Below are 14,906 nucleotides of genomic sequence, written 5' to 3' on the forward strand. Positions count from 1 at the left end.
CATGCAACATATGCAATCAAATGTATAACAGGCTCTTAAGAAGAGACTGATTTTAATCAGAAGGATGTTATTTCTTATATATACCACTGTTTGTTAATATGACCACCCATTTTGGTACTTAGTTTATGTACAACTATGTAGTGGTTGTTTAATTTCTCAGATCTCTATCCAATCCATTGTCGGTTTGTTTACTTCATCTGCTGATCTGTTTCCATTTATGGTTATGAATTCAGTCCGAATTACGAGGTGATTATGACAGTTTGGTGGTCGAAGGACCACAATGAACCGTTAGCTACTTCATAAACATGTCACAAATCTTCCTAGCACGGACTGTGATGGCATGTGGGAAAGGTTAGAATTCAATTCCTATTTTAATATTTATAATAAAATGAATTGAATTAAAGCTGATAAAAGATTTGATTTTGCAGTTTAGTTTATCAAGCAACGCTTACTGAAATATGAAACTAGCGTTTTACTATTCATTGAAATGGGTGTTGATCTTTTAGTTGTATCATGGAACTGGTAAGTTTTCCTCCTTGTATATATTAAAACTATTGAGAAAAGGAACAATTAATTTGCCACATTCTGTCCAGGTTTCATCCCCATTTTAATCAACTATTCTTTCAGAAACTGTGCCAATTAGGATTGTTCATCTATTCATCTGGTCTTCCTGCAGTTGCTGATGTAGCTGCAGCTATTTAAGCTGGAATGTATGATATCAGTCAGTACATTTTTTTTCAATTACTTCTCAATTATTATTCAAAAACTTAATAAATTGATAAATTGTTTTTCATTATTACCGGATTAACTTATACAATTCCAAAACGTAATAAATTGACAAACTGTTTTTCAGTATTTGACAATTTACAATTTTGCTTATAGATGTTAAAATAACCAAATTAGATATCTCTCATATTATTGACTTTTTTGTTATTTAAATTAAGGGCAAAATTGTAATTTAGCTTTCCCTATTTATAAGGACTTTCTAATAAGTTAAAAATTCTGATACCACACCAAAATAAATATTACTGGTATCATCCCGTAATAAGCTAATAAACATTTTAAACAAGCAATCCGAAACACCCTCTAATTCATGTTATTCAATTGATTCTTCAACTTTTCCTATATATAATGTCGTATTTAATATCGACACTCTTTTCGTAAAAAAATGGCAATCGGGCAAAATGGTCCCAAAAGTTTCGTTTTTTTTTTTTTTAATAACATATTCTTGATGGATAAGGGTACATATTGTAACCTTTTTATTAGTATGCACAATTGCATCCAACAAAAATGTCAATACGATAATAATAGAAAATATGTTCTTTTTTTTCTTCAGGTTGCTTTATTCAAGTTATGAGGAATGGGATTTCAACTCGAAATGTTTTTACTACAGCTAAAAGCGTTAAATGCAAAAAACAGCAACGTACACTAATTTATTTGATTACTTTCATTTCTTACATTTCGACATTATGCTACTCAATCTATCCAGTTGTATTGTATTTGAATGACATTATAGCATTCTACTTTCGTGATCCGCCAAACACCAATAAAAAAGATTCGACTAATTTATTTGATTACTTTCATTTCTTACATTTCGACATTATGCTACTCAATCTATCCAGCTGTATTGTATTTGAATGACATTATAGCATTCTACTTTCGTGACCCGCCAAACACCAATAAAAAATATTCGACCCGTGCAACCCACGGGCTTCATTTCTAGTTATATATTAAAATTCTCCATCCTTAGCTAAAGGAAATCTACTAAGGATTTCACATAAATGGTCCCCTCATTATGGATGATGTTACAATTCTGTCTATTTTCTTTTAAGTTTGCCATAAGATAGCGTCCACCGGCTTTCTTTTTACTATGTGTCATATAACTACGCACCGCCATTTAGTCTTCCGGGGTTAAAATCCATCCACCGGTCATCCACCGCATCCTCCTTCTTCCAGTTCCTTCCATGTACTTCCTCCCTTCGAATTCTTTCAACCAAATATCCTCAATCTCCTTTTCCTATTTTTAATTCGCTTCAATCCAGTCATCGGTTTTGATTTTATGAACAAACACACAGTCACTAAATGAGTTTAAATCCACAGTCGTTTCAAATCGGTTATATACCTCGAGCAATAAGCCCTATCGATTGTTGCGTGTGGATGGGCAACTCAAAGCCGACGTGTATTCGGTTACCCATCGTATCCTGTTACCGCCTTTGCAAAACTCACTGTCTCTCTCAACGCATCGACATCCAAGAATCACTGGAGAGTGCAGCCTTGATTTTGGATAAGTTTTTTATCACCATCAACAACGCGCAAGAAGATCAACAACCGTTGTCACTGCAATTCCTATTCTATTGTCTGCGTCTCATTGATCTTGCGTTTTCCGGTTTTTCTCATGCCCTAACTCTCGCTCTATTGGTCAATTATGGAAGATGCAATTCTGATTTTGAAGTTTTCGATTTTTTTGAATGATAGATCAAATTGGGGATTTTCTTTTCTTATCAGACCCTTGATTTATAGTTTCTCACATACTCTGGCGTATGAGAAGCAACATCCAACCGCGGGCACCATCGCATCTTCTTCAACCAAACAATATATGTTCTTCAAAACTTAGGTACATATTCACCCTTTAATTAATTATAAATAAATTTTTATCATCAATCAATACTCTTCTTTTTGTTTAATGTTAGGTTAGTTTTGATTTTACCCCGCTCCAATCTCAGGGAACATTAGATGCATGTTGATTTTCTGCTCTAAATTGATGGTGCAGTTCGACAATTGATGTGGTGTTGGGTTTATAACCCACGTCGGTTGTGTCTGGAGGTTTTCGGCTACATCCCGTTGTTGATTCTGATGCGATTTAGATCGACCTCCACCGCCACCACCACTCTCAGCACCGTCAGCCTAATGACGAAGGTATCAGCTCTAATGAAGAAGGTGTTGCCGGATAATAAGTAAGGTATCTTTATCTCTCCTTTCTTAAACAGATGTTCATCACTACTCTTTTTCTCCAGGTTTTTGAAAAATGTGTTCGAATGTGGATGGCAATTAACAGGATCGGGAAAAAACCATTTTTCTTTGTGCATGTGTATCTTTCTATCTATGCCCACCACATGTTTGCTGGAATGCTCAGGTAAATGTTTTACCCAAAAAAATCCATATCTGGAATAAATAGAATATACTGATTTTTCCATTGAACTTCACAATAAAGCATCTATTTAATCGAATGTCTTTCTTTGTAGATAAGTTGTTTCCGGCCCCATGGTAGAAGCACATTGTTTTATTGAACTATGTTTCCTAATTGACTTAAAGAATGAAAAAAGGTATATATCTTGTTGAAATGCTTTATTAACATTTATATATACTCGTTACGAGCTTATGATCTTTATTTATAGCTATTGTAACAATTTTTTGGCCTAATAATTAGGTCAAATTCCCAACATCAACCTAGACTTCAGGCACCCTTTTTTCCCAGATCAAAAAGTACCTTCTGGATATTCATCTTCGACTAAAATATATTAGAAGTTTTTATATCTTAACATAAGTATAATTATTTACATATATCAAATACTAATACCATGTGTGTATATTGCAGCCGGAAACTTTCATCTTCCTTCCATAATAAAGCAGACATAATTAGCTTTTTTTTTTTACTTTCCAGAGGAAGGTGAGTTGACTAACCTGCTATAAATGAATCACTAATCACAATCTTTTCATCTGTTCTAAAATCACCACTTTCAATTATTGTGTGTGTAGATTGAGTTGCCAATGCCTCCAGCTGGACAATGGGGGATTTATGATGCATTTTGTAAGGATTTACGCCCGTCCTTAAACTGGTCTCCATTAGAAGGCTGAACATTTCCTATCATGGTTCTTTTCTTTTTTCCTATACACTGGTTTCTTTTTTCTTGATTATTATTGTCATTTTAGATGTTTGTTTTCAATCGAAATCCATTTGTGTTACAAATCTATGAAATTGTATGTATATATGAATGATTTATATTCATTAAAAACTATTAATATTACAAAACATGATAGTTAAGCCTTTGGATTTTTTTAACCGAATTAATTGTTGAGTGTCTTGGTGAAATAGTGGCTAACATAAGAGAAAGCATGGGAATTTTTGTTCTGAAATCTTTGTTAATGTATGATGAACAGCTGGCAATTTTTTTTTTCAGTTTCGAACAGTTTTGTTCTATATATTACACCTAAAAATAATATATATATATATATATATATATATATATATATATATATATATATATATATATATATATATATATAAGTAGCTTGCCATTTCCTGCATTTAGCCCATACTTGGGCTAAATACAACAATAACATCCTCTGTATCATGCAGAGCATGAGTTTCCATCTAGTTATTATTATTATTATTAGTATTAGTATTATTTGTTTTTCTAAATTTTGAATAGAAACACAATAAAAACAATATTTTTTTACAACTTTTTTGGTCATTTATTTAAAATGCACATGAAATAAATTAGAGATGTACAAGTATTTTTTCTCAAACAAAAAAAACGTTGTATTAATATTTACGTGCTAGATTTTTTGTATGCAAAAAGATGAAAAAACACCTAACCATCTAATAATGACATTAAAAACTTCCAAACAAAAAATAAAAGAAACATGTTTTTTGAATTGCGGTAAATTTTGTAAAATGCACAAAAGAAAAAAAAAAAAAATAGAATAATTTAAAACCATAGCTTCCATCACAACTTCTACCTCTGCTTAGAACAAACCCAAATGCATCTTTCAAGAAACCGTCGTTTAGGGTATTCTTGGTCACATAAACAAATATTTGTTTGGGCATTAATTTTGGGTACATTAAAATAATTTTTAGATGAAGTAAAATTAACTTAATTATGAAAAATCAGACTCATAATTATTAGGTTCTTATGAATAATAAATGAAGTTGTAATTACAAATAGATAAATTTAATGTTTTGAAGGGATCAACCTATTAGATGTAAATCAATTATAATGAATATTTAACTACCTCTTATAGAGGGGAATAGGTGAATCAATATGCAATAGAGGTGATGGAAGTTTTTTCAATACACACATAGAATTGTCCAAGACAGTCAAGAGAATTTGCTATGCCAAACCCATTTGTAATTTCATTTACAAAAATAGAAACCAAAGTATTTAAGCCAATGATGGACTTACTTGGAGGAATGAAACAATGAGAATATCTTTCGATGCTATTAGGAACAAATTGCACTCTAAATTTTGAGTTTCCTATCACATACTATTAATATTCCATTGAGTAACATCTTCTTCCAACACTTGTGGCTCTAAACTTTCCATGTCTAACTGAGTCATACCCTTTTTTCATTACCAATACTACCATGTGGTTGCTTCTTGAAATTACTAAGATGCCCCTGATCATCATCTTCCTCCCTTGAACCATTAAACTCAAAGATTGGATTTTGAACTTGAAAATTATATACTACATATGGAAAGCATGGTTGCAATCATAATTTGTCATATTGTGTATATCCACAAAGAAAAACATCACAGCTAAAAGGCTTTTTTAACCCCAAGAGAACATTAGGAGTACATGATGAATTGGAGTCACTATTGAAGGATGTTGTAGAACAGGGTATCCCATGCATAAGCGGTAAGCTGTTAACTGCACTACAGAAAGTGATGGAAGCGTAACATATGAGCCTCAGTTTAGATACTACGAACCATTTGTAGATCCAATTAAAATTTAGATAAGATTTCCTAATTTCTTGCAGTTATCTAAGCTAAAAACAGAATAATATTGCTCATAGGTTCCTGATTTATAGGGTTGATCGGTAGACAAGATTTAAAGGATTCTTAATAATATCAAAGATTTGTGGAAGGAAGCGAAATTTAGAGATGTGAATTATATTTCTAATACAGTAGAAAGGCATCTAGGGAAAACCACTTAGACATTTTAGGCGGGAAAATTAGCTGGGAGAGGCTTCAAGAGAAGACACATGACTATTGGGTACTGTTTTATTATAATAGGGGGATAAGAGTTGAACATGTGTTTCTTTGATTAGTGTACAATAGTTGTTAGTATTTAATTGATAGTTGTTGGGTTAATCGGTTTATCACCAATCGACAATTTTTAGTTCTAGGGGTAAAATATGAAAGTTTTCTTTTGTTTAAGTTTATTCCTAGTTTTTATATTAGAGTCGAACTCATTATGTGTCTAGTATAAATATAGGTTTTCGTTGCATCTTTATTTGGATGCAAAACTTGTTTTGATTAAATTAGAAAAGTCTTTGGCATCAAGCAATAAAAGCTTTCGTTAGCAAGTAATATTAAAGTTTTTCTTTACTATTATTCCATAGTTTTTCTTGCTGCTAGTTTTTCCCCCTTAGGTATCAAGGTATTACCTGCTTTATAACCAACACTTGGTATGAGAGCGAGGTGAAGACGGTGCCAGTTTGAGAATCGGTTTCAAGAAAACTATAGCCTATCGTTGTGGGGTAGACGCAGCGGGAACCGGGTTCGGTTTAAGGGGATGTGGATTGTTTTTGAACGCGAGTTGAAGCATCTCAACAGCAGCCCCAATTGTTTTTTATTGGGCTTGTTCTAAGGTAGAGAGAGACTAACCGAAGACGCAGAATAAACGGACAGGAAGATGTCAAAGTGGGTGACTTTGATTTAGTTCGTTTTGCGAGTGACAGAAGACGGTAAAGGTGATCGTGACCTTGTCTTGTTGTTCGGTGGAAAAGTGCTCTCGGAACAAGTTTGATTAGGTCGGGGTTGTCAACAAAAAAAGAATAAGACGTTGATCGGTTGAAATCAGAAGGTATAAAGTTCTTGATCGGTTTGTTTGTGATATGGGGATACCGACATAGGTGCATGAAAAGCGGACAGGAAGGATCCGTCAATGCAGGTAGCTTTGGATTCAGTTCGTTTGGCATGATTGAAAGAAAATGGTGAAGCAGGTGGCTTTGTTTTCTTCGTCGGTGGAGTTACCTCTTTGAAGAACGGTAATCGAAACAAAGAAAGAGATTGGAGAAACAACACAGTGTGAACATTATGGCAGTGGAAGTTCAAATCGGGTGGCTTTGGATCTGGTCGGGGAGAGGTCATGAATTCGAGAAAAGTCTAGATAGTAATGAACGTGTCCAACGGAATGTCATGGTATATGTTGCATTTGTTGTCAACAATCAAAGAGATTGAGAAAAAACTTTTGACGTGACTGAGTGAAGGTGGGGTGCCTGGGAAAGTTCGGGACGCAAGATGGTTCGAAAAGAAGGTTATTAAAGGTTGTTGTGAATGGGCGGTTGACCAAACCGATTAAGGGGTGATTGTTGGGTTAATCGGTTTATCACCAATCGACAATTTTTAGTTCTAGGGGTAAAATATGAAAGTTTCATTTTGTTTAAGTTTATTCCTAGTTTTTGTATTAGAGTCAAACTCATTATGTGTCTAGTATAAATTTAGGTTTTCGTTGCATCTTTATATGGATGCAAAACTTGTTTTGATTAAATAAGAAAAGTCTTTGGTATCAAGCAATAAAAGCTTTCGTTAGCAAGTAATATTAAAGTTTTTCTTTACTGTTATTCAATAGTTTTTCTTGCTGCTAGTTTTTCCCCCTTAGGCATCAAGGTATTACCTGCTTTATAACCAACAATAGTAACATCAAACTCTTAAAAAAATCTAAATCAATTAAAAGAGAGAATCAATGCTCGTTTGTCTTTGTAAACAACGGCTAGACAACCGCCTAGCATCACCGCCTATTGCCACTTTGGCTCTCTTGCTATCATCGCCGCTGCAACTGTTGTACTTTGGAACCGATTTAAGGGTTTTTTTTTTCTATTATTTTATTTTATTTTATATATATTTTTTAATTTATTATCTATTTTTGCTAAGAGAAAAAGGCTTTAACATATTTTTAAAATTCTAGGCCTACATTTTATTAAAACATTCATTGGGTTTTATGGTTATGTTTGATAGTAGAAACCATAATTTGCTGGAATAAACTATAACATTTTGAGTTTATATATAAATCTCTTAAAGTTATTGGTTAAAACATTATTTTGAAATGTTGAATCCAACTAAATACAAAAATTTTGAAAAGTTGAAATCTTCTATACATAATCAATCTCTTTTCCGATTAAATATTTATATGTCATCGGTCCATCGTTACTTGATTCTATCAATGATAGTCTTCTTTAACATGTAATTTTATTCCTAAATTCATTGAAGTTGTTTATGACTATAATTTCTTAAATGTAAGAGTTGTTAGACTTGTTTCCAAGCATATATTGTTTCCAAGCATATATTCTGTAAAAAAATTGCCAAAAATCAACTAAAAAACTACGGATTAAAAATACACAATATATATATATATATATATATATATATATATATATAAAATTTTGGTTCGGTTTACGTTTTAGTCCTAAACTAATTTTTGTTTACGAAAAAGTCCTAAAAACCGGCAAAAGTATGCATTTTGACCCCTTTTGACTGGTTGGAACCGGCAACAAATTAATTTGGAACTATTTCATAAACTAACCTAAAATATTGAGACTATTTCACAAAATGATCTAAAATATTAGGATTTTTTTTGCAAAAAAAAAATATTATGACTTTTCTGCAAACAAAAACTTTATTATTATTATTATTATTATTATTATTATTATTATTATTATTATTATAAACAAGTATACTAATTTTTAAATTCATTATTATTAATATTTTTAATAATACATATAAATACACTTAAATAAAAATATATTAAAGAAATTATTTAAAGGTGAAGGTGGTGGTGATGGTAATGCTTTAAGCATTGAAATCACTGTTTGTATGTTCTTACTTTGTATATGATCATTTCACATTTCTTATTATTGTTTTCAATTCAAAATATTAACACTTAACAATTTAGGCGCACTGCGTGCCATTGGTAATGATTCTACTACGGTGCCACAAATTCGCAAGCTGATCCTAAGTAATCGTTGTTGTTCATTGGATTCCGGAGGAGTTGAAGGAGTAGGCATTATTGGTGGAGAGGAAGCAATAAATTGGGGTTTGTCGGGACCCATGCTACGAGCTTCCGGAATACAATGGGATCTTCGTAAAGTTGATCATTATGAGTGTTACGACGAATTTGATTGGGAAGTCCAATGGCAAAAATCTATTTATAAAATTATGTATAAATAGTTTAAGATAAAAGGACTTCTCACTTTGTATATAAAATTTCTTAAGATAGAATGATTTCTTTTCAAATCAAATTTGTAAACAATTTGAAAAACCAGTAGCTTCTTTTAAATTGTTAAATGTTAATATTCTGAATTAAAAACAATAATAACAAATGTGAAATAACCATATACAAAGTTAGAATATACAAACATACATTCATGATTTCAAAGCTTAAAGCATTATCATCCGCTCAATCTTCACTTTTATAAAATGTCTTTAATATTTTTTTAATTTAAATGTATTTATATGTATTATTAATAATATTAATAATAACAAATTTAAAAATAGTATACTTATTTATATTTTTAATATAATAATAATAAGATTTTTGTTTGCAGAAAAACCCTAATATTTTTTGTTTTTGCAGAAAAGTCCCAATATTTTGGGTCTATTTATGAAATAGTCCTAAATTAATTTGTTACCGGTTCCAACCAGTCAAAAAGGGTCAAAATGCAAACTTTTGCTGGTTTTTGGGACTATTTCGTAAACAAAAATTAGTTTAGGACTAAAACATAAACCGGGCTAAAATTTTAGGACTTTATTGGAGATTTCCTTATATTGTTTCCAAGCATATATTCTGTAAAAAAAATTGCCAAAAATCTACTAAAAAACTACGGATTAAAAAAAAAAACAATATATATATATATATATATATATATATATATATATATATATATATATATATATATATATATATAGGAGTAGGATCAAATGAGAACACCAAAAAGGTTTAGAACGCGAGAACAAAGTATATTCTTTTGTAATTCCATGTATTCATTTGTAGAGGAATGATAGATTTTTACGGTTTTAACTTCAATTGAAAAGAAAAAGTATATTCATATTGATTGTGCATAAAAATTTTCACCACAAATGAATACATGGAATCACAAATGAATATATTTGTTATCGCGTTCTCAACATTTTAGGTGTTCTCATTTGATCCTTTCCCTATATATATATATATATATATATATATATATATATATATATATATATATATATATATATATATATATATATATATATATATATAATGTTCTGATCCTCTATTTTTGTAAATGTTTTAAAAAGCTTGTTATGATTCTGTCTGATGCCCCGACTCGATAACTTATATTTGTCATAAAGTTTTGACAAAATCTCGTCTTAAATTATATATATATATATATATATATATATATATATATATATATATATATATATATATTTACTAACTTATAAAAGAAATCCTACCATTTCTATAAATAGATCCAATAAAATAATATTATTATTTAAGACGTTCAACTCTCTAAAAGCGTAAAGTACAACTAATCATGAATAAAATAATATTAATTTTTAATCTAATTACCTTTGAAATCTTATCTCTTCCAAAAATTTGACCAAATCTCTTATCCAATTAAAATAAACAAATAATCCATTATATATGCCCTTTTATTTGTATTAATTTTATTATTTTTCGGTTTAAAACTTTAGATAGTAAAGTGAATAATAAGAGGTATCCGTTTAGTCTTATCTGTATCAAGCAAACCGGGTTGTTAAGATTAACTTTGATTCTCCTTTTATTAACTTTATCAATACCAATAAAGGTATAAGCAAGTCACTTCGTATGGATGTGTCTTGATTTCTAAAATGAAGGACTATAAACGTACACTACACACCAAAATATTTATTTTCTTTTGTATTGCGAGAGTTATATTTATTTGTTGCCGTAAAACCGATCGATAACAATATGCATATGTTTTGTGTTACTTGAAATCTAACATGTTTCCGTATACAACTTATTGTCGAATGAGAAACTATTTTTCGCCGCCGCTTTGCGCGGGTCTACGGCTACTATATATATATATATATATATATATATATATATATATATATATATATATATATATATATATATATATATATATATATAATATTAAAAAATATATATGATATTTATATATAAAATTGTATCCTTTACAAACGACCGGAATAAAAAAAATAAATAAATAAAATAAAATAAACTTGGTTTGGTTTTTGTAATGCGTAAAAAGAGTACATTTACCTCTCTTAAAAAACTAACAGCCAAAATAAATATCTGAGAGTTGAAGAAACACATATCATCAGGAGTCTATATTCTGTAATGGCGGAAGATACGAAAAGACTAAAAATATCAAGCATGGCGGAACCCGAAGACATCGACAGTGATGAAGAACCAGGAGAGGTGATTGAATCGGCTCCGCCTCTCAGAGTCGGTCAAGAGCGTGTTTTCAACTCCACTGGCCTAAAAAAGAAGCTCCTCCGCCGTGGTGCTGGTTTCCAAACCCCTGAATTCGGCGACGAACCCACCGGTAAACTTACTTTCATGTCTTTATTCATAATCGAGAACAAAATTATTCTACTACCACCTCCCTCCCATCACTAGCGCCACATTTGGATTTGAAATGCCAAAGCAGGTGGTGCATTTGTCATTTATAATTTCTCGTAGAAACCAAGAAGCTTTTTGCAACACATAATAGTATTGCTACTAAATTGACTATAAGTCTCCCAATTGAATATCGTTTGAATGGATTCAGTTCATTACGTGGGGAGTTTGGTTGATGGGACAACATTTATCTCCACTAGAGAAAAAGGGGAACCCTTCTCCTTCAAAATTGGCCAAGGTTAGTTGTTGTTCACCATTGTTTTTTCCCCTTTTCTGCAACAATGTGATGTGATCTTTATTCTTTCATCTGTTGTCTCTTCGGTTTGACATTACCAATCAGGTCAGATATGTTCTGGTTTTGATGAAGCAGTACTTACAATGAAGAAAGGGGAAATAGCATTGTTTACATTGCCTCCCCAATTGGGATTTGGAGTTTCAGGCACAAATGGTGTTCCTCCCAATTCCATCATTCAGTTTGAGGTAGAGCTTCTCTCATGGATCACAGTATTAGATGTCTGTAAAGATGGTGGCATTCTTAAGAGAGTAGTGAAGAAGGGGGAAGAAACAGGACAACCTGGCGATTTGGATGAGGTTAAAGGTAGTCTTTTGCACTTCTTCTTTTCCATTTTATATTAAGAAGAATTTGTTAACTAACAACAAGTGATGTGTCACTGATGTTGGTTAATGCAGTGAAGTATGTAGTGAAGCTGCCTGATGGTGTTATAGTTTCTGAATCACCAAAAGAGGGTGTTGAGTTTTACTTGAAAGATGGTAATTAAATAAATAATTATGTAATTGGTTTATTTTCATGTAACCAAATTTCTTTAAAATAATATTATACTGTCTGTCTTACTAGGTCATTTATGTTCGGCACTTCCAAAAGCAATTAAGACCATGACAAGAGAAGAGAAAGCCGATTTAATTGTTCAACCACAGTGTAAGGTTCTATAAATATAATATAATTATAAATGAAAAATTGATAAATAATGTAACTTTTTATGAACCACAGATGCTTTTGGTGAAGAAGGGGTTACAATTACATCACTACCCAATGGTTTCTCTCCAATTCCACCAAATTCTATGCTTCATGTTGCATTGGAATTGGTATCTTTTAAATCTGTAGTTGATATAACAAATGATTCAAAGGTGATTAAGAAGATAGTGAAAGAGGGTGAAGGTGCTCTCACTCCAAATGAAGGTGCTTCTGTTCTTAGTAAGTATATAATCATTTTGCATATATTGATTTTCTTGATACTTTTTATAATATTATATTTATTTTAGACATTGTATTTTCTTCGTTTTTTGTAGTTAGGTATACAGCTAAGCTAGAAGATGGAACTGTGTTTGAGAAAAAGGGTTTTGATGGAGACACTCCATTAAACTTCATTACAGATGAAGGTTAGTTACAATGTTACATGACAATTTTTTTCATTTGTGGAAAAGACGAAAATACCCTCCACATTGTCATTGCAGAACAAGTGATTGGAGGATTAGACAGAGGTGTGGCAACAATGAAGAAGGGGGAGCAAGCAATATTAAGCATCAATCATGAATATGGATATGGAAGCCAAGAAGTAAACTCTGATTTGGCTGTAATTCCTCCCTTTTCAAATTTAGTTTATGAAGTCGAAATGATCGAGTTTGAAAAGGTAACTTATCATTCATAGTTTACCATAAGGTTGAGTCCATATATGTATAACAAGGGTAAAATGGTCATTTGGCAGGAAAAGGGTCCATGGGAAATGGATGTTCATGAAAGAATCGAAGCAGCTGGGAGGAAGAAAGAAGAAGGAAATATTCTTTATAAAAGTGGTAAATATCAAAGAGCAGCTAAAAAATACGACAAGGTAAAACTATCGTTAATTTTTTTTTTTTTTTTTTAAATAAATATAAATCATTGATATGATATACATGTGGTGTTTTTAGGCAGTGGATTATGTTAGTGAAGAAGGGCAGTTTGGGGATTATGATGAAAAGGTTGTGAAATCATTAAGAGTTTCATGCTGGTCGAATGCTGCAGCTTGTAGCCTCAAACTAAATGATCACAAAAATGCAATCATCTTATGTTCAAAGGTAATCGATCATAAAACCATCATACTTTTTTTTTTTCTTTTCATCCTTTTAAAAAACAATTCCAAGTTTTGATTATTATTATTATTGTTATTATTATTATACAAGGTTGTTTCCAACAGGTGCTGGATGTTGAGTTGTACAATGTGAAAGCTTTATACAGAAGGGCACAAGCTTACATGGAAACTTATGATTATGAATTGGCTGAATTAGACATCAAGAAGGCATTGGAAGCCGATCCACAAAACAGGTAAAACTATCAAATTTGGAGGTCAGTTTGGTCATTTTAAACCTTTGTAGTTTCATTTTGGTTTTTTGTTATTTTGTAGGGAGGTAAAGTCTATTCACAAGACTTTAAAGCAACTTCAAGCTGAGAGTAACAAAAGAGATGCTAAACTTTATACAAATATGTTTGCTCGAATGGCTAACGATTGTTCTATACAAACCAAGGTTTTGATTTTCTTCTTTTTTCCATTGACATCAGTCAAAGTCAAAGTCAAAGTCAAAGTCAAACACTAATATTGAATGAACTGGCAGAGACTAAAGATTGAGAAAGTGGAGAAGAATGAGAAGGATGGTGTTATGGGAATGGAATTGGAAAAAGGTGACAATGAAATGGCTGTGGATTCATCTTGAAATTGTTGTATTGTGTGTGTGTGTGTGTTAGTTGATGGGTATTTTGATGCTAAAGGTGTTTGTAAATTTATGTATGGATCTCACAAGAAAAAGGCTCATTTTCCCCTTGTATCCATCCTTCTTTCTTGGTCTCTTTTGAAGATGAATCTCACAAGAAAAAGGCTCACATACATATTTAACATATAAGGTTTATATCAAACATAATAAAAAAAAAACAAGACTTCTTATATATATTCGATATCATTTTTTTTCATAAAACTATATATAAAGTTTACAATTTTTTAATCAGGCATATTTACTATCATCGAGATTATTACAATGGTGTAATTATTTTATATTTTATTATGTAAACATAATAATTTGAGTTATTAAATTTAGTAAGTATGGTATAAAATGGAAATATAATATGAGGGAACAACATTTTCCCATCTAATAATTAGCATTACGATGGTGTAATTATTTTATATTTTATTATGTAAGCATAATAACTTGAGTTATTAAATTTAATAAGTATGGTATAAAATGGAAATATAATATGAGGGAACAACATTTTCCCATCTAATATTTAGCAAAACGAGGTTTTTGGCTTG

The 14,906-nt window shown here is 31.2% G+C and overlaps 1 protein-coding gene and 2 long non-coding RNA genes across 12 annotated transcripts; all 3 read left to right on the forward strand.

The window, feature by feature from the left end:
- The first annotated feature begins 426 nt into the window (after positions 1 to 426).
- On the forward strand, positions 427 to 1,394 carry LOC145014716 (uncharacterized). The gene is made up of 3 exons (XR_013665587.1): positions 427 to 522; positions 628 to 710; positions 1,337 to 1,394. It is a non-coding gene; the product is annotated as an uncharacterized LOC145014716 (long non-coding RNA).
- Positions 1,395 to 1,822: 428 nt separating this feature from the next.
- On the forward strand, positions 1,823 to 4,047 carry LOC145018422 (uncharacterized). Of its 9 annotated transcripts, none has more exons than XR_013666996.1 (8): positions 1,824 to 2,386; positions 2,476 to 2,614; positions 2,691 to 2,954; positions 3,056 to 3,133; positions 3,243 to 3,323; positions 3,428 to 3,483; positions 3,596 to 3,667; positions 3,757 to 4,047. It is a non-coding gene; the product is annotated as an uncharacterized LOC145018422 (long non-coding RNA). The 9 variants fall into 9 exon arrangements; XR_013666994.1 differs by having other exon boundaries at positions 1,825 to 2,386; positions 2,691 to 2,916; positions 3,015 to 3,133; XR_013667002.1 differs by having other exon boundaries at positions 1,826 to 2,386; positions 3,015 to 3,133.
- Positions 4,048 to 11,289: 7,242 nt separating this feature from the next.
- Positions 11,290 to 14,429, forward strand: LOC145018770 (peptidyl-prolyl cis-trans isomerase FKBP62-like). 2 transcript variants are annotated; one of them, XM_078976618.1, is made up of 13 exons: positions 11,293 to 11,536; positions 11,762 to 11,848; positions 11,951 to 12,208; positions 12,301 to 12,381; positions 12,467 to 12,547; positions 12,620 to 12,823; positions 12,919 to 13,008; positions 13,084 to 13,259; positions 13,335 to 13,457; positions 13,537 to 13,683; positions 13,803 to 13,930; positions 14,010 to 14,130; positions 14,218 to 14,429. In XM_078976618.1, exons 1-13 carry the CDS (start codon positions 11,329 to 11,331, stop codon positions 14,314 to 14,316), a joined length of 1,803 nt encoding a protein of 600 aa, XP_078832744.1. In that variant the 5' UTR covers positions 11,293 to 11,328; the 3' UTR covers positions 14,317 to 14,429. The 2 variants fall into 2 exon arrangements, 1 of the variants encoding a protein (XP_078832744.1); XR_013667156.1 differs by lacking the exon at positions 14,218 to 14,429 and having other exon boundaries at positions 11,290 to 11,536; positions 13,789 to 13,930.
- The last annotated feature ends 477 nt before the right edge of the window (positions 14,430 to 14,906 follow it).

This window comes from Lactuca saligna, chromosome 9, assembly GCF_052625555.1.
Source record: "Lactuca saligna cultivar CGN05327 chromosome 9, ASM5262555v1, whole genome shotgun sequence".
Lineage (NCBI taxonomy): Eukaryota > Viridiplantae > Streptophyta > Magnoliopsida > Asterales > Asteraceae > Lactuca > Lactuca saligna.

Coding starts and splice junctions, on each gene's coding strand:
- LOC145018770 (XM_078976618.1), top strand. CDS start 11,329: ATGGCGGAAGATACGAAAAGACTAAAAATATCAAGCATGGCGGAACCC. Junction 13,684..13,802: donor CAATCATCTTATGTTCAAAG/GTAATCGATCAT, acceptor TGTTTCCAACAG/GTGCTGGATGTTGAGTTGTA. Junction 14,131..14,217: donor ATTGTTCTATACAAACCAAG/GTTTTGATTTTC, acceptor ATGAACTGGCAG/AGACTAAAGATTGAGAAAGT.